Below are 26462 nucleotides of genomic sequence, written 5' to 3'. Positions count from 1 at the left end.
ATCCAGAGGACTGCATGTCTTATTCATGACTTGAATACATGTTCCTGCAACTGAAATTCGTAGGTAAAAGGGGAGTGACTGCTTGGAAGCTAGTTTCAAATTCAGGCTTTACCGTTTATCAGTTGTGTGACCTGGAGTGAGTTATCAAAAATAATCTACTATGTAGAGGGCAGGAGCTAACTGAGGATAAATCTGTGAAATGATTGGTATGCTGCCTGATTCATTAAAGGTACTCTATACATGGTTGTTGTTGTTGTTATAAAATAATACTCAACATATAAAGAAATTTGTGTTATCAATGAAGTGATAAACATTTTGTTTATAATCGAACTGGATACTTTCTATTGTTATGAACACACGTTATTCCATTCCTTCTTGAAAATTAAGTTGTAATATAATGTAATTAATTGTAATGTGAAGTTTTGTATCTGAAGCACTGAACCCCATGGTTTATCATCTAAAACAAACAAAAATTTGAAAAATACATTGAGCTATTGTTTCAAATCTTTGTAGTAATACATTTATTTTTATATGGGCTGTGATTGATTTTGGCCAAATGTATCATTAAAAGGTACTTACTATAACACATCTTAAGGTTTATGGTATGATATTTATTCCACTCTGAGAAGAAAACCACAGCTGGTAAAGTTTTGAAGTGACGTCATATTTTTATTACGACAATTCAATAAAGTTGGCTCATGGGGATACAAATTACTGTACTAAGATCAAGAATTCATACCACTCAGTTCAAAAGTTAAGCTGCCTTCTATGTAGTCTGAGAGGACCTAATGCCAGCAAGAAATAAATTTCTCGTATTTTAAAAAAAACAAGTTAAAAAGTTAAGGCCAAAAAAAAGTTGGCCTTGATTTTGTAATTTAAGGAAATTAATAAAATCTCTTTATTTTTTGGCTGCATCATGTGGGATCTTAGGTTTCCCGACCAGGTATCAAACCCCTGCCCCCTGCAGTGGAAGTGCAAGTGCTAGCCACTGGACTGTCAGGAAAATCCCTTTTTCCTCCCTTAAATATAAATCCCTTTAATGTCAATCTTAAATAATGTTTTTTCAAATATAATAATGATTTTAATAGCACACTGACAGTTCTTACCAGCTCGAATATGGTTCAGTGAAGCCAACATCCTCAACATGAAAGAGGCTGGAACTGTAATGGTGTTTCTGGTCTCTTCCAGCATGAGTTCATTCCGAGTTATAACCTATGAGGCAAGTTAAATAACCATGTCAAAGATCACAGAGTAACTGTATGTTTTGCTTAGATACCAGGAGAACTGTAAAGAATTAACAGGAATTACTTCATTCTTCACATGTATCTATATGGGTCTATATTACCATCTTAAGGCTACCCAATGCCAAATAATTACTAAGCTTGTAATCAACAGAGTAAGATCAGAAAACACTACTCTTTAACTGGAAGAAATACAAAGATCAAACGCTGAGGCTACCTGAAACTTGTAAGAATTCAATTTACTTTTACTTAAAATTTGTTTATAAAAGCAAAGCAGTCTACTTTGTGTCCGCTTATTATTTTTTCCCTCTAGTGGAACTAATATTTTTAGTGAGAGCACTGTTAAAATTATTATCCCTGGGTCATTTGGGCCCCTCAAGGAAAATGTTACCTTAACTTCAAAAATAAACCTTTGGATGAGAGTTACCAATGAACTGTGTCTTAAGTACGAAGAACAGGACTAAAGACCATCCATGAACATCTAGGGATTTAATGTATAATTACGGGCAGACGGAAAAAGAGGAGACCAAAGAGAATGGCAAAGGAAAAACAGAAAGGAAGGAAAGCAGTAGAGGAAGAAAAGACACTAACCTGATCAGCAGTCCCCCAATGACATCACACTTCCAACTCATGCGGGTGCCCCACGGGGCCCTGTACAGCCCGGCCTCATTTGTCGGTCCCACTGAGCTGCACTGAGCTGCTTTCTTATGTGTCCTCTAGGTGTCAGCGCACGGATTGCCCATCTACCTTATAGTAACTTGAAACACGCTGATCCTTCTGTCTCAAATGCTCCTTTGATCCTGGTCCACCTGGTAAACTCAGTTCAATTCTGATTTCCTCTGTGAAGAGACCTTCCCATTCCATTTACTCCAATTGAAAATTCCTTTCTACGAGTTTCCAGAACACTATGTGTACATTTCTGACACGGACCACACTGTATTCTGGTTGTTCATACATATGCCTGTTTTTTCTCACTAGTCTTTGGGTTCTGAAAGAAGGGGTTTATCTTTTTAAATTCAGGACTCTATCTGATATAGGGGCTTCCTACGTGGCACCTGCTTGCCAATACAGGAGACAAAAGAGACTTGGGTTCGATAGCTGGGTTGGGAAGACCCCCTAGAGTAGGAAATAGCAACCCACTCCAGTATTCTTGCTTGGAAAATTCCATGGACAAAGGGGCCTTAAGTGTTTAATATAGGTCTATTGACATAATGAGTAAAAATATATGTGGGAATCTCACTATGAACTGTCAACTGTGGTCTAGAGAACGAGTTTTTCAACTTATTAAGAGAGGGCTGTTGTTGTTCAGTTGGCAAGTCCTGTCCAACTTTTTGCAACCCATGAACTACAGTATGCCAGGCTCCTTCACTATCTCCCAGAGTTTGCTCAAATTCATGTCCATTGAGTCGGTGATGATATCCAACCATCTCATACTCTGCCTCCTCCTTCTCCTCTCACCCTCAATTTTCCCCAGCATCAGAGTTTTTTCCAAGGAGTCAGCTCTTCACCTCAGGTGGCCAAAGTATTGGAGTTTCAGCTTCAGCATCAGCCCTTCCAATGAACAGTCAGGACTGATATCCTTAAGGGTTGACTGGTTTGATTTCCTTGTACTCCAAGGGACTCTCAAGAGTCTTCTCCAACACCACAGTTGAAAAGCGTTACTTCTTTGGTGCTCAGCCTTCTTTATGGTTCAACACTCATATCCGTACATGACAACTGGAAAAACCATAGCTCTGCTTATATGGACCTTTGTCAGCAGAGTGATTTCTCTGCTTTTTAATACACTGTCTAGGTTTGTATTTGCTTTCTTTCCAAGGAGCAGGCATCTTTTAATTTTATGGCTGCAGTCACTGTCCACGGTGATTTTGGAGCCAAAGAAAATAAAATTTGTCACTGCTTCCCCTTGTTTCCATCAAGCTGCCATGAAATGATGGGACTGGATGCCATGATCTGTTTTCTGAATGTTGAGTTTTAAGCCAGCTTTCTCACTCTCCTCTTTTATCCTCATCAACAGGCTCTTTAGTTCCTCTTTCAGTTCAGTTCAGTTGCTCAGTCATTTCTGATTCTTTGCAACCCCATGAACTGCAACATTCCAGGCTTCCCCATTCATCACCAGCTCCTGGAGCTTATTCAAACTCATGTCCAAGGAGTCGGTGATGCCATGCAATCTTCTCATCCTCTGTCATCCCTTCTCCTCCCGCCTTCAATCTTTCCCAGCATCAGGGTCTTTTCCAATGAGTCAGTTCTTTGCATCAGGTGGCCAAAGTATTGGAGTTTCAGCCTCAGCATCAGTACTTCCAATGAACATTCAGGACTGATTTCCTTTAGGATGGACTGGTTTGATCTCCTTGCAGTCCAAGGGACTCTCAAGAGTCTTTTCCAACATCACAGTTCAAAAGCATCAGTTCTTCAGCACTCAGCTTTCTTTATAGTCCAACTCTCACATCAATACATGACGACTAGAAAAACCATAGCTTTGACTAGATGGACCTTTGTTGGCAGAGTAATGTCTCTGCTTTTTAATGAGCTGTCTAGGTTGGTCATAGCTTTTCTTCCAAGGAGCAAGTATCTTTTAATTTCATGACTGCAGTCACCATCTTCAGTGATGTTGGAGCCCAAGAAAATAAAGTCTGTCACTATCTTCATTGTTTCCCCATCTGTTTGCCATGAAGTGATTGGACTGGATGCCATGATCTTAGTTTTCTGAATGTTGAGATTTAAACCAACTTTTTCACTCTCTTTCACTTTCATCATGAGGCTCTTTAGTTCTTCTTTGCTTTCTGCCATAAGGGTGGTGTCATCTGCATATCTGAGGTTATTGATATTCCTCCCAGCAATCTTGATTCCAGCTTGTGTTTCATCCAGCCTGGCATTTCTCATGATGTACTCTGCATATAAGTTAAATAAGCAGGGTGACAATATACAGCCTTGACGTCCTCCTTTCCTGATTTGGAACCATGTCCAGTTCTACCTGTTGATTCTTGGCCTGCATATAGATTTCTTAGGAGGCAGGTCAGGTGGTCTGGTATTCCCATCTCTGTAAGAAGTTTCCACAGTTTGTTGTTATCCACAACAGACTTGTGCCGGGAGAATTTCATGGACATAGAAGCCTGACAGGCTACAGTCCATGGGGGGGGGGTCACAAAAGTGATGGACACAACTAAGCAACTAACACTTTCACTTTACCTAATGGAGGAAGTAAACTTTCCTCCATTAGAGTGGTATCACCCCCATATCTGAGGTTGTTGTTATTTCTCCTGGCATTCTTGATTCCAGCTTGTGAGTCATCCAGCCTGGCTTTTTGCATAAGGAACTCTGAATATAAGTTAAATAAACAAGGTGAGATCTCCAGTCTTTCCCATTCTATTGTTTTCCTCTATTTCTCTGCACTGATCACAAAGGAAGGCTTTCTTATCCCTCCTTGCTATTCTCTAGAACTCTGCATTCACTTAGGTATATCTTTCCCTTTCTCCCTTGCCTTTCACTTCTGTTTTCTCAAATATTTGTAAAGCCCCCTCAGGCAACCACTTTGCCTTCTTACATTTCTTTTTCTTGGGGATGGTTTTGGTCACTGCTTCCTGTATGTTACAAACCTCTGTCCATGGTTCTTCAGGCACTCTCCACCAGATCTAATCTCTTGAACTTATTCATCACCTCCATTGTATAATTATAAGGGATTTGATTAAGGTCATACCTGAAAGGCCTAGTGATTTTCCCTACTTTCTTCAACTTAAGCCTGAATTTTGAAATAAGGAGCTCATGATCTGAGCCACAGTCAGTTCCAGGTCTTACTTCTGCTGACTGTCAAGAACTTCTCCATTTTCAGTGGCAAAAAAATATCAATCTGATTTTGCTATAGACCACCTGGTGATGTCCATGTGTAGAGTCTTCTCTTGTGTCATTGGGAAAAGGTGTCTCTGTGACCAGTGTTCTCTTGACAAAATTCTGTTAGCCTTTGCCCTGTTTCATTTTGTATTCCAAGGTGAAACTTGCATGTTACTCCAGGTATCTCCTGACTTCCTACTTTTGCAATCCAATCTCCTATTATGAAAAGGACATCTGTTTTGAGTGTTAGTTCTAGAAGGTCTTGTAGGTCTTCACAGAACCATTCAACTTCAGCTTCTTTGGCATTAATGATTAGGGTATAGGCTTGGATTACTGTGATGTTGAATGGTTTGCCTTGGAGACAAACCAAGATCATTCTGTCGTTTTTGAGATTGCACCCAAGTACTGCATGTCAGACTCTTGTTGACTATGATGGCTACTCCATTTCTTATAAGGGATTCTTGCCCACAATAGTAGATACAAAGGTCATCTGAATTAAATTCACCCATTCCTGTCCATTTTAATTCACTGATTCCTAAGATGTTGATGTTTATTCTTGTCTCTCCTGCTTGACCAAGTCCAATTTACCTTGATTCATGGACCTAACATTCCTATGCAATATTGTTCTTCATAACATTGGACTTTACTTTCACCACCAGACACATCCACAACTGAGTGACATTTCTGCTTTGGCTCGGCCACTTCATTCTTTCTGGAGCTATTAGTAATTGCCCTCTGCTCTTCCCCTATAGCAGCTTCTGACATGGGGGTTCATCTTCCCATGTCATATCCTTTTGCCTTTTCATACTGTTCATAAGATTCTTACAGCAAGAATAGTGGAGTGCTTGCCATTTCCTCCCTCCAGTGAACCACGTTTTGTCAGAACTCTTTTCCTCTCTTGGGTGGCCCTCATGGCATGGCTCATAGCTTTATTGAGTTACAGAAGCCCCTTTGCCATGACAAGGCTGAGGTCCATGAAAGGGTTAAGAGGTAGCAGTATCAACCTTAGCTGCACTCACCTCCTCACAGAAGCTCAGTAATTCGTTAGTAGCTGACTAATGCAATGGATCCTTATTTTCCTTATAAGAAATACTTGTAAGAAATCTTAAATGAAACCCATAAATGGAAACTCTGGAGTTGAGGAGGAAATACCCAGAGTTTAGCTTTCATGTCATACATCTTCCTGCTCCCAATCCTGCAAAAAACCTACAGCTTCTGAGAACTTAATTTCAAGACTAGTGATATAACAGCAGCTTCAGAAGCTGAGGAAACCTTAAAATAAAATCATAAAGTAAAGATTCTCTGATCATTTGTTCTGCTACCCATTTGGCTATGATTATGGAGAAAAGTTATAGTAAAACTACTTTCTTAAAAGGACACAAGTTTTTTTTTTTTTTTTAATTATTCTTCATTGCATCAAGTCAAAATAGTCAATCTATTCAACTATAATAAATTTTATCTGTTACTACCAATAATCGACATTCTAATTATCGAAATAGTATTTCAGTTTTTACCTCTCTAATATTGTGGGCATGTTTTATTCTTTTCTTTTTCTTAAAATTTGACCTCATTAAGTGAATTAACTTGTTTTATGTTACCAAGTAACAAAAACTGAGCTGCTTTGATTGTTCTTAAAACAGCATTTCAGGGGCCTCCCTGATGGCTCAATGATAAACAATCTGCCTGCCAATGAAGGAGACACGGGACTGACCTCTGACCTGGGAAGATCCCACACGCCGTGGAGCCACCAACCCTTTGTGCCACAACTATTGAGCCTGTGCTCTAGAGCCCAGGAGCTGCAACCACTGAACAACCGCAACAACCTCATGCCACAGCTACTGTCAAGCTCTGCAACGAGAAGCCACTGCAATGAGAAGCCCACACACCGCAACTACAGAGTGACTCCCACTTGTGGAAACTAGAGAAAGCCCACACAGCGTCGAAGGCACAGCACAACCAAAAATATATACATAAATAAATAAAATTATTAAAGCATTTCAGGAACAAAATAAAATATGTTCTATAATAAATATAACACAAGTCTTACTTCATCAGCAAGTTTTCGATTAAAAATCCTTGATTCTTCTAGTGGTGACCAGATTTTTATGTCATAATCTATGCCAGATGAGGCGAGAACTAGAAAAAATCATTCACATTAATATAAAGCTTAGAAACATGCCATTAAGTCACATAAATGTATAATATATATATATATGCATGGATGTATATGTTCAGCAAAATTGAGTTAGAATGGACATTGTTCTGATACATTTAACTGTTAACTGAGAATACTGTTTTGAAGATTTCCTAAAAGTTACCCTAAAATACAATTTTAAGACCGTCTTGAAATCACTCAAACTTTTTTCCTATTTACTGTTCTTTTATGAGAAACATGGGAATTTCAAACGGAATGCAAGAACAAGTCATTGCTCCTTTGTTCTGGTAAATTAATTCTGATATGTAAATACTAAAAGGCATGGAAGTTCAATTTGGTTAAGCAGGGAAAAGTTCAATCAACTGAAGCCCTTACAGCTTGATAAAACTTAGAAGAACTATTAGGAGAATAAGCTCTTTAATCTATTTCCCTCTGTTTTCTGCCAAAAGCAGGTTGTAAACGTTTTTTGTTTTAAACCCAAGAAGAGCAATACTTGACCCTAGTAGCTGCCTACTAGGATAATTTGGATTATTCTTATATATTTATTCTTAAAACTAGAAAAAAGCTGAAGCTGATTAATCACACTAATGCTTTCGAACCCTTGCCCCATTAAAGGTCACCTTACTTGGGTCAAACGGGTGTGGCTGCAGGCAGTTCACCACATGGTTATCAGCCTCCAGGAGCATTAGATGCTCAGCGGTGTGGCGGTCCCAGATGAAGATGTGGCCACAGTCAGAGCCGCTCATCACAAAGTTCGCACCCCAGAAGCTGGCTTCTTTTATCTAAGGGTTAAGAAAAGCAGAAAATTATAAGAGACTTCAAATCAAAGTTATTAAAAAAGATTTTTCTATTCTCAAGTTTAAAAAATTAATTGGCTTAGAAAATAAAAAATTGAAGAGAGTCTTTGTCTTCCAGTATATTGACCATGACAGAAATTTATTAGTAGGGATAAAATGGAAGAAAATAAAGTCCTCCATGATGAAGATAGGTATTTTATTTTGTTCAATACTATATTTACAGTGCTTGAAACAGTACCTGGGCACACAGTAGGTGTTGAGTTAATAACTGCTAAATGAATGAATGGGATTTCTGGGTTATGGATAGTATAATGAAAATTTATATATATATAGATGTCACTGAACTTTCCAAAACCGATTCCATTTTAGCTCTAAAAGATAATAAAAACAATTCATAGGAAAAAATGAACTGTTTCCCCCAGTATTTTGCTTTATGCCAAAAGAACAAAATTACCAACCTTTTTATTAGCTATCAGAAGTTCTCACAATCAAGAAGGAATGATATAAATACATATTTACTTACATGAAGCAATGAAACAAAGGACATGTTAAGATTATTATGATGGAGTTTTTCAGCAGATGCACAAAATGAACCATCAAAAATCTTTGTATTTCAGATCAGAATTTCTGAAATCATATTATGTACAGCTGCGACTTTGATATTTTGACAAAGCAAAGGAGGGGAGCCAATTTTCTTGTTACTTGGAACTACTATTGTATTTATTTGTCTTCTATTTTTTTCCATTTCTATCCCTAGTTATTTCCATCCAAAATTTTAACCATAAAAACACAAGAAATACAAATTGATTGCTTCTATTAATAATGAGTAGTCCTTGTAAAATGAGTAAATTGCTACATGATATCTATAAAAAGAGCTAATTATTTCCTCATCCCGAAGTTACTTTGCCTCTACCCTAAAGAAAGGAGATTGAAATCAATTCTGTAGATACTTTTTGAAAACTCAATGAATATATGAGAACACTTTCAGATATGAATGGTTCAGAGTGACAGTTGTTAATCATCTAACAAGATTTTCTCAGTAAATAATTAATATTGCATTAGGTAGACAGACTTCTGGGTTATAAACACTAGAGAAGATCTTAGATATCATCTGGTCTGTTTTTACTTCATAGATGAGGAAATTAAAGTTTAGAAAGACAAGGTGACTAAAATAAATCTTTGTCAATCTTTAAAAAAGTTATAATTGATCTGACTATATTTTGTAATGAACCTGGATTTCATACATCCAAATCTTTCTCTTTACAACCAACAAAACAAACTAATATGAACTAAAAAACAATCTACTAGGAAAGTAGATAGCAAATGTGAGAGAGCAAAAAAGCAGCAATGGTTACCTATACAAGCTAACATTTTTAAAGTTCTATAATAGTTCCTCCGTAGGGCAGAGTTTTCTTATAAAAAATAATGCTCTTTCACAACATATTATAGGACAAAAAGAACTATGTTTGGGTAAAGAGATAACTGTGAAGGTGCAATAAATGTTATGTACAGAGATAATTATATAGAATATGGTAGAATCAAACTGGCATATATAAAAACAATCATTATGGAAAAAAATTCATGCTATGAAACTGCAGTTCTTCGAAACAATGTCATGAGTATGTGGTACCATTGTCCTGGAGTTGCGATGGCCCTTATAAACCATCTTTACTAGTGGCCTTCTAATGTTCAAAGTATCCAACTCCTCCATTTCTTTCCTTTCTTTTCTCCGCCTGAAGAACTCCTGAATGCGGGCAACAGCAGAGCGTCTATGAATTATATATTAAAAGAAAAATACAGAAATAAGTATAAAACATTCACAGGCCACTACAGAATGATAGTGAGCAACATTAAAATCAAGTGAAATCTAGAAATTATTTAAACTCAACATTATCTCAATGAGGCATCCCCAGTCAAAAGCAGACAAAACAGTAAGACTACATCAAACTAGTTGAGTTACTAAAACAAAATGTTTTAGTTGAGAGATCACTTAGAAATTTGGTACTGGTTGAGAGTAAATGAAATAGCATGCGGCACACTGTTTAAATGGCTATTTTATAAAAATATAATACAGACAAAATTAATATGCAATTTACTATAAATAAAACAAAACCTAGTCAATATTATTTGTCCTCTCTATATCAGGAAATATAAAGGCATAAAGAGAAACCAAAAAAAGAAACTAAAGGTACACACTATAATTGCAGTGGATGTTTTGAGATTTTGTTTAAAGGTGTTCTCAGCAAAGAACAAACTAGTCAAGGAAAGAATATTGATATCTATGAATAAAACAAGGATCTTCTAATAGAATCTATTCTACATGAACTTCATATTAGAGTACAGAATGGAGCTAATGAGGCTGATTTTTACTCTCCTAAGAACCCAGTTGGGTCACAGAGCTAGAAAGTGAAGAACAATGGACCCTCTTTAAGATTGATTTTATTACTAGAAGAAACTTTCCCCAACATCTACTACTAAATAACTGTTAGTTTGAACTTGTTATTTAAAACATTATATTCTGAAGTATAATAGACAAAAATCCAAAATATATCAAGTGTCTACAAATCAGTACGAAAAATAAGTACTATAATAGAAAAACAAGGACATGAACAAGGAAATTACAGAAGAAAGAGACTGTTAATAAATAGGCAAAAAGATGCTTAGCCTCACTAATAATAAAACAAATTCATCTTTTGGTATGTCTATCACATTAAAAATTTTTTACATCTATCAGAGTGGTTAAGAGCACAGGAAAACAGGCACTACTGGCAGGAGTTTGAAGGTTTTATGTATATAAAGAAAAAGCACTCTTTGGCTGTAAATTTTTCACTTAAGTAGAAACATATACAGGAAGGTATAAGTCAAAAAGGTGTAGCTCAATGCATTTTTGCAAAATAGGCCCATGTAACCAGCACAAGTATTGAGAAATAGAGAATAAATAGAATTCAGAAGTCTCCCCATTCTCCATTTCCATTATTATGCTGCACTATTCTGACTTCTAACATGATGGGTTAATTTTGCCTGTTTCATTAATTAAACAAAATCATATGATACATTTTGTATCTAGCTCCGTTAGCTCAATATTATATTTGTAAGATTCATCCATGTTGCTGTATTTAGCTGTAGTTCACTCATCATCTTTGCTGTACAATACTACTTTACATAAATACATTATAATTTATGTATCCATACAACTGTTGGTGCACATTGGGTTGTTTACAGGTTTTGATGACAAAAACAGTGCTCTGATGAACATATGCACATATTTCTCTTGAGCATATGTTTAGAAGTGGATATGCTGGACCACAGTATGTGCACATGATTATCCTTAATAGATACTCTCAAACAACTCTCCAAAGTGGTCACAGCCGTGTATAACCCACCGGCAGGGTATGACTGCTCCAGTACAAGATATTTCTGAGGAGAAACTAAATAATATCCGTTAAAACCTAAAACATGTATTTGTTTTGATGCAGCGATCTTATCTTTTAATGAATGTATGCTATAAAAAACAAATATGCAAATATGTATTTTCACAATATATATACACACATATACACACATGTATTCACCGCACTACTCTGAGAAACATTGGAATAATCTAAGTGTTTTATACCTAGAAAGGATAGGTTAAATAAATTAAGGTACATCTGTACACTGGAATACTTATGTCATTAAATAATACTTATGTCATTAAAAATGACATAATGATCCATAAGCAAGAATATAGAAAATATCAGCATTATCTTAAAGAATCCATAATATAGGTTAAAAAATAATTCATAGAGGAAAAATTTATATATACATAGAGAATCTAGAAAAACAGACACTAAACTTAATAACACTTTCTAAAACAATTCTATAACAATTATGTAGTCTTACAAAGTTTTCTTTTTCATAAAATGGTATATTATAAATTCTATGGGCTATTTAGAAAGTGTTTTAAAAATGTTATCCTATGTTACACATATTTAAAAAAGGGGGGGGTCCAAAATTTTAAGCTAGACATGATTAGAAACTTCCACAGAGAAAGCTGACATGTTCAGTTTACTCTGATTATCTCTTTCTGATTGGGAAGTGATAAATGGGAAGGGTTGAGAGTTCAAATGCTCTCAAATGAAACAATTAATATGATTAAAATTCTCTTTTTTCTAAAGTAGAAGAAAAAAGGACACTTGATCAGTTAAAAATATGTGAATGGCAAGAAACCGAAAAGAAAAATCTCTTGCTAAGAAAGTTGAGTATCTAGAAACTAATGCAACACTGTAAATCAACTATACTTCAATAAAAAAAACAGAATAAGTAGAGTATCAGGTAGCAGAAGAAACAGAAATAACCTTGCTGATAAAGCAGAGGCCTTAGGAGCTATAAATGGAAAAAGAAACTATACAACACAGCAAGAATCAGAAGCTAAAATCATTTTTAAACAGCAGTGTGGCCAAAATTAAAGCTGAATGAGTAATGGGATGATAATAATTAAGAATTAGTGAAGATGGTACCAAATCGTAAGTGTTCATTTCACTTAAATGTTTGCTCTAGGGCCTTCCCTGGTAGTGCAGTGGATAGGAATCCCCCTGCCAATGCAGGGGACATGGGTACAATTCCCAGTCTGGAAGGATTCCACATGCCAGCAGAGCAACTAAGCCCCCGCGCCACAACTTCTGATCTGGCACTCTAGAGCGTGCAAGCCACAACTACTGAGCCCGCGTGCTGCAACTACTGAAGCCCACTTGCCCTAAAGCCGCATACCATACAAATTCTGAGCCCATGTGTTGCAACTACTGAAGCCTGTGCATCTAGACCCTGTGCTCCATAACAAGAGAAGTCACCATAATGACTGCATACTGGAACAAAGGGCAGCCCCTGCTTGCAGCAAATAAAGAAAGTCCTCACACAGCAACGAAGACTGAGTACAACCAAAAATAGATAAAGTGAATTTTAAAAAAGTTTGCTCTACAATATGGTCTAATTTACTGCCTAATGTTTGTTTGGCTTACCCATCCTGATAAAGAATAATACAGTGCAGCTTGTACTGTACAATTTAGGTCAAAGATTAGGGTACCTACCACTGTAGGAAATGATCTAAAACAGAAAAAAAGCTTAAAGTGCACAAATTTCAACTTAGAAGATAAAAAGTGACAGTAAATGCTATACTTGTATATACAATCAGATTATGTCCAACACAGCAAACAGTTCTAAAGAAATTAATAAACTTAGAATGAAAACATTAAAGGGAATTCCCTGGCAGTCTAGTGGTTAGGACTCTACATTTTCACTGTCAAGAGCCTGGGTTCAGTCCCTGGTCAGGAAGCTAATATCCCACATGCTGCGTGGTGTACATATATACACACATCACACATACATCATACACATCATACATAACGCATGTGTGAACCACATATAAAACACATGCATGTATCAAACAGATGTGCTACATATCTTCCAAACCAGTGGACCAAAAAAATGAAAAAAAAAAAAAAAAAGAAGGATAAAAATCTTCATCCTAAAAATGACAGGAAAGTTAAAAAAAAGATATAACAGGAAAATCAGAAGTAAAAAGCTGGAAAGTGAAAAGTGAAAGGTTCTCCGTCATGTCTGACTCTTTGCAACCTCATAGACTATATTATATTAAGTCCATGGAATTCTCCAGGCCAGAATACTGGAGTGGATAGCCTATTCCTTCTCCAGGGCATCTTCCCAAACCAAGAATCGAACCAGGGTCTCCCGGATTGCAGACAGATTCTTTACCAACTGAGCTATCAAGGAAGTCCCCCCCACCCCAAAAAAAGTTGGAAAACAAGTCCAAAAATAGCCATGATAGTAAGAAACTTAAAAAGACTAAATTGACCAATGGAAAGAAAAAGAAACTGTTTCAGACATACCTAAAGTATGAGAACAAGGCAAGGGTTTCAGGCAAAAGGATATTGTGAGACTAGTAATCAAATGAAAATGGCATAGCTATGTTAATATCAGATAAAACAGACTATGATAAAAAGTAATGTCAAAGGTAGAAAGGATTACTACATCTATAGTAAGTTCAGTTTACCAGGAAGAAATAACAATTTAATATATATATACCAAATAAAAAGCCTCAAACCTTGTTAAAAAAAGAAAATGACAGAACTACAAGGACATAATGACTTCAATACATCTCTCTCATATTTTACAAGCCAAGCTACCAAAACACAGAGATAATTTGAACAGCACAATTAACAGTCTTAATCTAATGCTAAGCCTTAAATCAGAAGTGGCCACAGGTCTGGAAAAAGTCAGTTTTCATTTCAGCCCCAGAGAAAGGCAATGCCAAACAATGTTCAAATAACCATACAATTTCACTCATTTCACATGCTAGCAAAATTATGCTCAAAATCCTTCAGGCTAGGCTTCAGCAGTACGTGAACCAAGAACTTTCAGATGTACAAGCTGGATTTAGAAAAGGCAGGGGAACCAGAGACCAAATTGCCAACATCCACTGGATCATAGAAAAAGCAAGGGAATTCCAAAACACAATCTACTTCATTAACTACGCTAAAGCCTTTGACTGTGTGGATTACAACAAACTGTGGAAAATTCTGAAGGAGATGGAACACCAGATCACCTTTACCTGTCTCCTGAGAAACCTGTATGCAGGACAAGAAACAACAGTTAGAAATGGACATGGAACAATGGACTGGTTCAAAATTGGGAAAGGAGTATGTCAACGCTGTATACAGTCACCCTGCTTATCTAAATTACAAGCGGAGTGTATCATGCAAAATGCTGACTCAAAGCTAGAATCAAGATTACTGGGAGAAATATCAACAACCTCAGATAATGCAGAGGTTAATGCACTCAGATAAAGCACTTTAGTGGCAGAAAGTGAAGAGGAACAAGAACCTCTTAATGAAGGTGAAGGAGGAAAAAAGTGAAAAAAGCTGGCTTAAAACTCAACATTCAAAATACGAAGTTCATGGCATTCAGTCCCATGACTTCATGGCAAATAGACGGGGGGGATGTGGAAACAGTGACAAGATTTCGTTTTCTTGGGCTCCAAAATCATTGTGGACGGTGACTACAGCCTTGAAATTAAAAGATGCTTGCTCCTTGGAAGAAAAGATATGATGAACCTAGACAGCATGTTAAGAAGCAGAGACATCACTTGTCGACAAAGATCCAGATAGTCAAAGATACGGTTTTTCCAGCAGTCATGTACAGACATGAGAGTTGGACTATAAAGAAAGCTGAGTGCCAAAGAATTAATGCTTTCAAACTGTAGTGCTGAAGAAGACTCTTGAGAGCTCCTAGGACAGCAAAGAGATCCAACCAATCAAACCTGAATATTCACTGGAAGGACTAATGTTGAAGCTGAAGCTCCAATACTTTGACCACCTGATGTGAACTGCCAACTCACTGGAAAAGACCCCGATGCTGGGAAAGACTGAGGGCAAGAGAAGAAGGGGGCGACAGAGGATGAGATGGTTGGACTCAATGGACACAATTTTGAGCAAACTCCAGGAGACAGTGAAGGACAGGGAAGCCTGGCATGCTGCAGTCCATGGGTTGCAAAGAGCTGGACACGACACAGCAACTGAACAACATAATATCATGGTCACATATAAAATTCTACATTAAAAATTAAAGTCACATGCTTTTCAAGCACACATGAAACATTTACAAATTTATCACATAATAGGCCACAAAGCCAGTTTCTATAAATTTCAAAATATAGGTCTAAATCAACCATGTTCTCTGACTGCAAATTAAATGTTAATGAAAAAAAGCTGAATGCTAAATGTATACAACAAAGTTAGAAAAAGAACCAAAGAGGAATTTTAAATAATAAGGAAGGAAATGATAAAAAAAAAAAAAAAGAAAAAAAGTAGAAATATAAAACAAAGAGGTTAACAAATATGAGAGAAAACAGTTCAGTTGTGCAGTCATGTCTGACTCTTTAAGACCCCATGAACTGCAGCATGCCAGGCTTCCCTGTCCATCACCAACTCCCAGAGCTTGCTCAAACTCACATCCATTGAGTTGCTGATGCCATCCAACCATCTCATACTCTGTTGCCCCCTTCTCTTCCTGCCTTCGATCTTTCCGAACATCAGGGACTTTTCCAACGAGTCAGTTCTTTGCATCAGGTGGCCAAATTACTGGAGTTTCAGCTTCAGCATCAGTCCTTCCAATGAAGAGTCAGGACTGATATCATTTAAGGTTGACTGGTTTGATCTCATTGCAGTCCAAGGGACTCTCAAGAGTCTTCTCCAATACCACAGTTCAAAAGCATCAATTCTTCAGTGCTCAGGCTTCTTTATAGTCCAACTCTCACATCCATATATGACTACTAGAAAAATCATAGCTCTGACTAGACAGACCTTTGTTGGCAATGTTATGTCCCTGCTTTTTAATTTACTATGCTGTCTATCTTGGTCATAGCTTTTCTTTCAAGGAGAAAGCATCTTTTAATTTCATGCAGTCACCATCTGCAGTGATTTTGGAGCCCAAGAAAATAAAGTCTCTCACTGTTTCCATTGCTTCCCCATCTATTTGCCATGAAGTGATGGGACTGGATGCCACGATCTTAGTTTTTGGAATGTTGAGTTTTAAGCCAGTTTTTTCACTCTCTTTCACTTTCATCAAGAGGCTCTTTAGTACTTCTTTGCTTCCTGCCCTAAGTGTGGTGTCATCTGCATATCTGAGGTTATTGATATTTCTCCCAGCAATCTTGATTCCAGCCTGTGCTTCATCCAGCCCGGCATTTCGCATGATGTATTCTGCATATAAGTTAAATAAGCAGGGTGACAGTATACAGCCTTAACATACTCCTTTCCTGATTTGGAACCAGCCTGTTGTTCCATGTCCAGTTCTAACTGTTCCTTCTTGAGCTGCATACAGATTTCTCAGGAGGGCAGGTAAGGTGGTCTGGTATTCTCATCTCTTGAAGAACTTTCCAGTTTGTTGTGATATACACAGTCAAAGGCTTTGGCCTAATCAATAAAGCAGAAGTATTTTTACCCATTTCTCACCATTGTACATGTATTGAACCATTAGTCTACTAAAAAATGTTAGTCTTCATGAATCAATACTGATGGGGAAATAAGGCTGCAAAGTGCCTAACACACTTTTCCCAAGTACAATCCAAGGAAGACTGTTCGTACTATTCCCAGACATTTTAAACCGCCTAATGGACCATTAGAGTCCTGGTAAATGAATGTTACACAATTTACTCCATCTAATAAACATGTTTTATTTGTGGTCTGTATGTTTTCACAGTGAACCAAAAGCCAGGCTACTGTCTCTTCTGAGGATAATCTTCCTTTGGAAAAGATTATCCCTACCTGGGGAAATTCTTAACTTCACAGTGACTGGCCAGGCGCTTCAAAATGTCTATACTCTTTGGCTAATTTTACAACCTTATTACTGAACCCTCAATCTTCTGGTTTAGTTGAACGCACTACTGGCATTATTAAGATTCAACGGGCAATATTTTTAAAGGCCCTCCAAGTACCCTGGCCAAAAGCATTGCAGCTGGTCCTTCAAAAATCTCAAGTCCACCTCTTGTAACTCATAAACCCTTCGCCTTTGACATAATCACAAGATGCCCAAAGCATTTGGCTCCTGCTTCTTTTGATCTACAACTGACAAAAGAAGAGATACTCTAATATTTTGAAAGCCTAATTGCTTCTATTGAAAATAATGTTTTGGGAATTCCCTGGCAGCCCAGTGGTTAGAGTTCTGTGCTTCCACTGGAAGTGGGCTGGGTATGACCTTTGGTGAGAGAACTAAGATCCTGCATGCCACACGGCAAGACCAAAAAAGGAAAGTTTTGACAGAGCAAATTTGGGGGAATGAAAACCTAAAGCATCACACCTTGCAACCTGGAAATTCCCTAGAAATTTTGTCTATTAATAAAGGCACTTCCAGGGAATTCTCTGGAGGTCCAGTAGTTAAAACTACATGCTTCAATTGCCAAGGGCACAGGTTTGATTCCTGGTGGAGGGGACTAAGGTCCCACAAGCTGCAAGGTACAGAAAAAAAAAATGACACTTCCACATGAACTCTCTTCAACCTTGCTGGAAAGGATCCAAGTACTGCTACCAACCCTTGTGTTGCCAAATGTCAAGGAACAGACTTTTAGATTCACATGAGACACCAAAAGAAACCACCAAGCATGTGTGCGTGTGTGTGTGTGTGTGTGTGTAGTATGTATAATATATATTTTAGAAAACTTATGAATTTTTACCTAACTAAAAAATTTATGACATTTTGATTCCACCTGTTTGACTTTGTATGAATAGAATACTAGATTTCTAATTTTTAAAAAGGATATGCAACAAGCAACAAAGATTTACTGTACAGCACAGGGAACTATAGTCAGTATCTTTTAATAACCTATCATGGAAAATAGTCTGAAAAATAATATATTTGTATATGTACAGCTGAATCACCTTATTGTGCACCTGCAACACTGTTAAGTCAACTACACTTCAATAAAATATATATATACATATATATAAAGAAAAAAAAAGAGTGAAAATTTTAAGTAGAGAAAGAAAAAGAACAAAAGAGGGACACTCTGATATTTGATATTTTGAAAACTTCAAGTCTCACAACCGAGACTTACACATTGGCAGTTACTAGGAAAAAGAGCATAACATCAGAAAATAATGATGAGTCCTGCCCCAAGGTCACAGGTGCGAGACCTTGCACCAAGGCTACAGAAGTGGAGCCCAGAACCAAGGTCAACTCCGAAGCTGACTAAGCCCCTTTGTAACTGTTGCCAAAAGCCCCTGATCATCACTAACAACCATTCTGACTCCCAATTAGGCAAAGATGTCCACCCCAGTAAACACCCTATAGCACCCTAATCACCTAACACCAACCAGTAGGAATCCCGTCCAGCAGGAATTTTGTCTTGAGACTATAAAAATTGGCTTTTAACCCCTGAAACTGTCAACTCTTCCTGATCTGTCAGGAAGTCGGCTCACTGTGCTCTCAGTACCCACATTATCCCTGCCCTTTGTCCTTAATAAACTTATTCCCTTCTGAAATGCTCTGTGTCTGAAAATTCTTTTCCAATCTGCACTCGGACTGCCTCAACAAATAAGCTCTGAGGCTTTTCTTAGGAATGCACTAAACTTAATTCTAAAAGTATAATATACTTCAGAAAAATCTGTAGGGGTGAAAAAAAAAACTGTGTGTGTTGGCAGACAGATTCTTTACCACTGAGCCACCAGGGAAGTCCCTAACTTTACATTATGAGCCTTTCCTCTTCCCTGAAAGTCTTTATATTTAACACTTCATATTCGAGGAAATTCTATTTCTAAAATGGTTCAACAAAACATTTTAAGATATCTCCAAGCTTAAATTCCCTGGGGGCTTAGTTTTAATGAAACTTCTCTTCTTTAAAAAAAATTTTTTTTAATATGTAATGTATTTTTTTTTCATTTATTTTTATTAGTTGGAGGCGAATTACTTTACAATATTGTAGTACTTTTTGCCATACATTGACATGAATCAGCCATGGATTTACATGTGTTCCCCATCCTGAACCCCCTCCCACCTCCCTCCCCATCCCATCCCAAACTAAGCTCCTCAATCAAAATTAATTAATGATTTTATACAAATCAACATGTTTCTAGACAACTACTTTAATTACATTTCAGAAAACATAGATGTTTGGTCAAAGACTTTGTGTTAAGCTGTTGCTGCTAAGAACCTATATGTACTCAAATCAATATTTCAAATTTCCTGGAAATCTTTCAATTGTACAAAACATTAAAAACTAAAGTGGATGGTCCTGAATTTAATCTTGTATAAAAGTTTGTGAGGTTATTCTTAAAGCTGCTGTAATGAAAACCTTAGCTCCAAAAACAAACAAATTCCCTGGGGGCTCAAATGGTAAAGAATTCACGTGCAATGAGGGAGACCTGGGTTTGATCCCTGGGTTCGGAAGACCCTGGAGGAGGGCATGGTAACCCACTCCAGTACTCTTGCCTGGAGAATCCCCATGGACAGAGGGGCCTGGTGGGCTCCAGTCCGCGGGACTGCAGAGTTGGACACGACTGAGCCACTAAGCACAGCACAGGCTTAATTAGAAGCTTATACCAATCAAAGGGTCCATAAGCCTTATCTAAAAAATACAAAATTGGCACACTTTGGTAGTTAAAAAAAGCTTTGGCTAAACTAGACTCATTGGAAAAGACTCTGATGCTGGGAAAGATTGAAGGCGGGCGGAAAAGGGGATGACAGAGGATGAGACGGTTGGATGGCATCACCAATGCAATGGACACGAGTTTGAGCAGGCTCTGGGAGTTGGTGATGGACAGGGAAGCCTGGTGTGGTGGAGTCCAGGGAGTCGCAAGGAGTCAGACACGACTAAGCGACTGAACTGAACTGAAGGCTAAACTGTAAAGAGACATTCTTAAACAACACTAAAAACATAAAGTAAGTTACTTTACCTATTGTTTTCAACATGGCGAAAAAAAAAAAAAATCATTGTAAAACACACTTACACATAGCTAGAGTTGGGAACTCCCTGGCGGTCCAGTGGTTAGGACTCCATGCTTCTACTGCAGGGGTCATGGGTTCAATCCCTTGTCAGGGAACTAAGATCCCCCAATCCCATGTGGCATGGCCAAAAAGCAAAAACATATATATATACAGCTAGAGAGGTACAAATTAATCAATACTATTATTAAAATAGCTTACAGAAGAACAGATTTTAAGGTAGAAAAAATGGTTTAAACAAAGATTAGGAAAGAATTGATTTATTCAACCTGGAATTAAATGACTTAAAGGGTAATTCAGTAGCCAAAAATAGGTTAATATAAAAGGACACTATACTAACGATAGACTATGAGGACATGACGAGAATTATACCAGGTGAACTTTGAAGTAACCTGTAGAAAGACATTCTTTACTAAGCAGGTGTGAAATACTAAAAGGAAATCCAAGAGTCTCCTGGTCCAGATATTTAAAGAACTCAATACTCAAAATGTAGAATGAAACTTTTAGACTGTTGTCAAGAGAACACACTGGTCATAGCAAACACTCTCTCGCAACAACATAAGAGAAGACTCGACACATGGACATCACCAGATGGTCAACAGTGAAATCAGACTGCTCATATTCTTTATAGCCAAAGATGGAGAAGAAGCTCTATACAGTCAGCAAAAACAAGACAGGGAGCTGACTGTGGCTCAGGTCATGAACTCTTTTATTGCCAAATTCAGACTGAAATTGAAGAAAGTAGGGAAAATTACTAGACCATTCAGGTATGACCTAAATCAAATCCTTTATGATTATACAGTGGAAGTGAGAAATAGATTCAAGGGATTAGATCTGATAGAGAGGGTGCCTGAAAAACTATGGACGGAGGTTCATGACATTGTACAGGTGACAGTGACCAAGACCATCCCCAAGAAAAAGAAATGCAAAAAGGCAAAATGGTTATCTGAGGAGGCCTTACAAATAGCTGAGAAAACAAGAGAATCGAAAGGCAAAGGAGAAAAGGAAAGATACACCTATTTGAATGCAGAGTTCCAAAGAATAGCAAGGAGAGATAAGAAAGCCTTCTTCAGTGAGCAATGCAAGAAATAGAGGAAAACAATAGAATGAAAAAGACTAGAGATGTCGTCAAGAAAATTAGAGATACCAAGGGAACATTTCATACAAAGATGGGCTCAATAAAGGACAGAAATGGTATGGACCTAACAGAAGCAGAAGACATTAAGAGGGGGTGGCAAGAAAACACAGAAGAACTATACAAAAAAGATCTTTATGACCCAGATAACCACAGTGGTGTGATTACCCATCTAGAGCCAGACATCCTGGAATGCAAGGTCAAATGGGCCTTAGGAAGCCTGACTACGAACAAAGCTAGTGGAGATGATGGATTTCCAGCTGAGCTATTTCTAATCCTAAAAGATGATGCTGTGAAAGTACTCCACTCAATATGCCAGCAAATTTGGAAAAGCTCAGCAGCGGCCACTGGACTGAAAAAGGTCAGTTTTCATTCCAATCCCAAAGAATGTTTAAACTACCACACAATTGCACTGATCTCACACTCTAGCAAAGTAATGCTCAAAGTTCTCCAAGCCAGGCTTCAACAGTACATGAACCATGAACTTCCAGATGTTCAAGCTGGATTTAGAAAAAGCAGAGGAACCAGAGATCAAATTGCCAACATCCACTGGATCATCAAAAAAGCAAGACAGTTCCAGAAAAACATCTATTTCTGCTTTATTAACTACACCAAAGCATTTGGCTGTGTAGATCACAACAAACTGTGGAAAATTCTGAAAGAGATGGGAATACCAGACCACCTCACCTGCCTCCTGAGAAACCTGTATACAGGTCAGGAAGCAACAAGTAGAACTGGACATGGAAGAGACTGGTTCCAAATTGGGAAAGGAGTATGTCAAGGCTGTATATTGTCACTCTGCTTATATGCAGAGTACATCATGTGAAATGCCAGGCTGGATGAAGCACAAGCTGGAATCAAGACTGCCAGGAGAAATATCAATAACCTTAGGTACACAGATGATACCACCCTTATGGCAGAAAGCAAAGAAGAATTAAAGAGCCTCATGATGAAAGTGAAAGAGGAGAATGAAAAAGCTGACTTAAAGTTCAACATTCAGAAAATTAAAGATCATGGCATCCAGTCCCATCACTTCATGGCAAATAGATGGGGAAACAATGGGAACAGTGAGAGACTTTATTTTCTTGGGCTCCAAAATCACTGCAGATGGTGACTGCAGCCATGAAATTAAGACACTTGCTCCTTGGAAGAAAAGCTCTGACCAACCTAGACAGCACATTAAAAAGCAGAGACGTAAAAAAAAGCAGAGACGTTACTTTGTCAACAAAGGTCTGTCTAGTTAAAGCTATGGTTTTTCCAATAGTCATGTGTGGATGTGAAAGCTGGACTTTTAAAGAAAGCTGAGTGCTGAAGAATTGATGCTTTTGAACTATGGTGTTGGAGAAGACTCTTGGAGTGCGAGGAGATGAAACCAGTGAATCCTAAAGGAAATCAATCCTGAGTATTCACTGGAAGGCCTGATGCTGAAGCTGAAACTCCAATACTTTTGCCACCTGAAGCGAAAAACTGACTCACTGGAAAAGACCCTGATGCTCGGAAAGACTGAAGGCAGGAGAAGGGGACAACAGAGAATGAGATGGTTGGACGGCATCACTGACTCGATGGACATAAGCTTGAGTAAGCTCCAGGAGTTGGTGATGGACAGGTAAGCCTGGCATGCTGCAGTCCATGGGGTTGGCAAAGAGTCAGACACAACTGAGCAACTGAACTGTAGACTGTAGAATGTAAATTGAAATGATCTGAAAAGCATTTTCCAAGTTGTGGGATTTTTGGAGGCTTTCCACATAACAGGTTTGTGTTCAAATAAATGTATAAAACAATGAATTAAGAAGAGCTAAAAAGGTTTCCTTGTTGCAGGTTTTCTTACAGGCTTTATTATACTAATGTGGCTTATAAAGTTTCAGACAGAGGTATAGACAATGTAGGATTTTCCAAACTTTGTGACATCACTGTAGTGTATCAGAACACTTAAGGCAACAGTAACCTCCATCTTCCTAATTTTATAACTAAATTCTTCCATCTTAAAATAAATTGAGTATGCATTTACTTACAAAACTTGAGACTGAGTTTCCCATTCAAAGATCAAAATATTAGGTTTCTGTAAACATATGGAAACTATTCTCAGTCCCTATCTCCTACCCTGTCCTCTGCAACAGGAGAGTTTATGTAATAAACACTACATTTCTATGTCTCTATTTTCAGAACACCTATAAAACTTTGGTATGAGATCCAAAGTTGCTACAGTATATGCCAAGGAAACATTCCTAGGCAAATGATACTATAACCAACAAATAAGTTAAATTTCACTTAGTTATGCCGCACTGAATGCTCACTTTAACTCTAAATATCAGTATATGAAGTCTACTATATACACACTTTTCTCATATTTACTTAGTGGTTTTTAGAGAGAAAACCTCACTGGCTTGAACCTCCAAATTTAGAGTCTTGGATTTTTCAGAGTTAAGCTCAAATTTACCTTTAAATTATTTTTTTAAAAAAGTTTCATGGCCATATGGATCTATGAATAAAAATTTAGAAAAGATGCTACTTGTGTTTTTTAAAAATTATACTTTTAAGTGCTTTAAAGCCCTTGTTTATAGGTTGTCTATTGTTACCAATAACAAAGGCCTCTGGATTGGAATTTCAGTCACTATCTTTTACAAGTACCAGATATAAGAGACATGGATGAGTTGCTGGAGAGTATCTTGCTGTTTCTACTTCTCCTGTGTCTGTGGTATATGTTTGGAGTGGGATGGGAGTGGGGGAGAGAGTTTCAATTCTTTGCCTCAAAGTGTATTAGTAAATAAAAGTAAAGGATAGCAGGCCCAATGCTGCTATCTTTAGAAGGGTCTGTTTCCAAGGCTGGCCCTTGGCTGGTGCCTGGGAACTTGACTTTATAATGTTTCCTCCATTGTTCTGCCTGCCTGGGACAATGAACCCTGATATACCTGGTTGCCAAGATGGTCTGTACAAATAACGTGATTTATGGTGAACATCTACTTTCCTTCAGGGTCTGGAACTCAGGTGGTTGTGGTTTGGTGCAGAGGGTGCCTATATGACTTGCCTTCAATAAAACTGGTGGATTTTGAGTCTTAAGCAGGCTTCTCTGGGCAGAAACATTACACTAGTGTCAAACACCTTTTACTGCTGGAAAAAGGAGCAGGTTGTATGGACCATCTTGGGTGGGAGAACATTGGAAGCTTGTGCCTGGCTTCTTCTAGATTCTGTCTGATGTGTTTTTCCCTCTTCATAATAAACTATAGCCATGATTAAAAGTGACCCTCAGTTCTTTCTAGGAAGTAATCAAATGTGTGGGAATGCTGTCAGACCCCTAAAAGAGTAATTCATAGATTTTCATTTATTTCAAATTTTAGGAAGCAGAGGAAGAAAACAATAAGCCAGATCATCTAAGGAAATATGAATAAAAATTTGGTAGCTAGAATTTTAGATAAAAAGATAATCTTCTTTGCCAACTTTTATTTATGTATGCATGTATATATTATGCTGGCCTTAAAAGGAACTTACATCTTACACAGGGAAACATATACATACACATATGCAATAAATGTTATAGGTAGCATAATATATATAAAGGCATACAGAAGAAATGTTCAGTCCTACTTGGAATTACGCAAGGTATAGGCTAAGAAAAGTTTCAAAAAGAGCAGCTTAAGATGCATGTTGAAAGATGAAATGGCCATAATGATGATGATGGTTATAGGAGGCCATTTCAGTTAGAGGGGCATACAGTTAGTAAAGATATGGAGACATAGGTGCATTCAGAGACACTCTGAATATGGCCGATGTAGGGAGTATAAGCAGTTCTTGGCAACAATCATAACACAGAGTGCCCTCCACTTCAATGTTTTAGCTTCCCTATAACTCATTTAGAGTGACATGGTACTTTTAAGTTGCAATCTTCCCTGTAAAATCAGATTGAGTGCTTAGGATTCAAGGTATAAATCAGAAAACCAAATAGGCCTGAAACAAATCCCATTCTACTATTATATAATTAGAAAGTAGTAATTACCAATAGAATAATTTGCCAAAAGTTACATTCAAATATATTTTATGTTAAAACAACCTAGAAACACTAATACAAAAGTAAAAATAACTTTGAGATGTTTAGAGGCTCCTCATGAGAATAGGACTTTACCAAGGATTTCTATATACTTAAAATATTTTTGGCTTATTCCATCAATTCTGTATCCCCACCAGGAATTCTTAATTTTACATTTCTGATGGTTGCTATATATTATATTTTATGTTTTAGAAATATATGATAAGTAACATACATGTGCCACTATAATTTTAGGTTAGTGCAAAAGTAATTGTGGTTTTACACTACTAAACTTTGCCATTTGATATTGGAATACATTCTTATGTAGGGTTATGTTACACGTCATTTTAATGAACATCTCTCACTTTATGTTATTTTGCTAATAACTTATTAATTGCTGTTGATTTTATATTTATTTTAGATTAGGAAAATGATGTTAGACAAAAAGCAAATTCAAAAAAACAAACAAACAAACAAAAAAAGCAAATTCAAACGATTTTTTAATTCGAGTTCAAAATATGTCATATAGCAGCGGAGATAACCTGCCACATCAACAACACATCTGGCCCAGGAACTGCTAACCAAAGGACAAAGCAGCAGTGGTTCAAGAAGCTTTGCAAAGGAGATGAGAGCCAAAGATGAGAAACGCAGTGGCCAGCCATCGAAAGCTGACGACGACTAACGGAGAGCAATCATCAAAGTTGATCCTCGTAAAAACTACACGAGAAGCTGCTGAAGAACTCAGTGTTGACCATTCTACACTCATTAGGCATTTGATGCAAATTGGAAAGGTGAAAAG

General features: G+C 37.4%; 1 protein-coding gene across 14 annotated transcripts in view; it reads right to left on the bottom strand.

Moving 5' to 3' along the window:
* Positions 1–26462, bottom strand: part of DCAF6 (DDB1 and CUL4 associated factor 6) — a 179492-nt gene that overhangs the window by 8214 nt on the left and 144816 nt on the right. For all 14 annotated transcript variants that reach the window (XM_043876209.1, XM_043876211.1, XM_043876213.1 and 11 more), the window contains 4 exons: positions 9649–9787; positions 7847–8003; positions 7114–7202; positions 1107–1212 (listed from right to left, as the gene is read on the bottom strand). In XM_043876209.1, coding sequence (XP_043732144.1) covers positions 1107–1212; positions 7114–7202; positions 7847–8003; positions 9649–9787 — 491 coding nt within the window. The remainder of the gene's footprint in view (positions 1–1106; positions 1213–7113; positions 7203–7846; positions 8004–9648; positions 9788–26462) is intronic.

This window comes from Cervus elaphus, chromosome 20 (genome assembly GCF_910594005.1).
Source record: "Cervus elaphus chromosome 20, mCerEla1.1, whole genome shotgun sequence".
NCBI lineage: Eukaryota > Metazoa > Chordata > Mammalia > Artiodactyla > Cervidae > Cervus > Cervus elaphus.
Note: the sequence above shows the minus strand (reverse complement) of the source record. Positions and strands in the feature narration are given on the sequence as shown.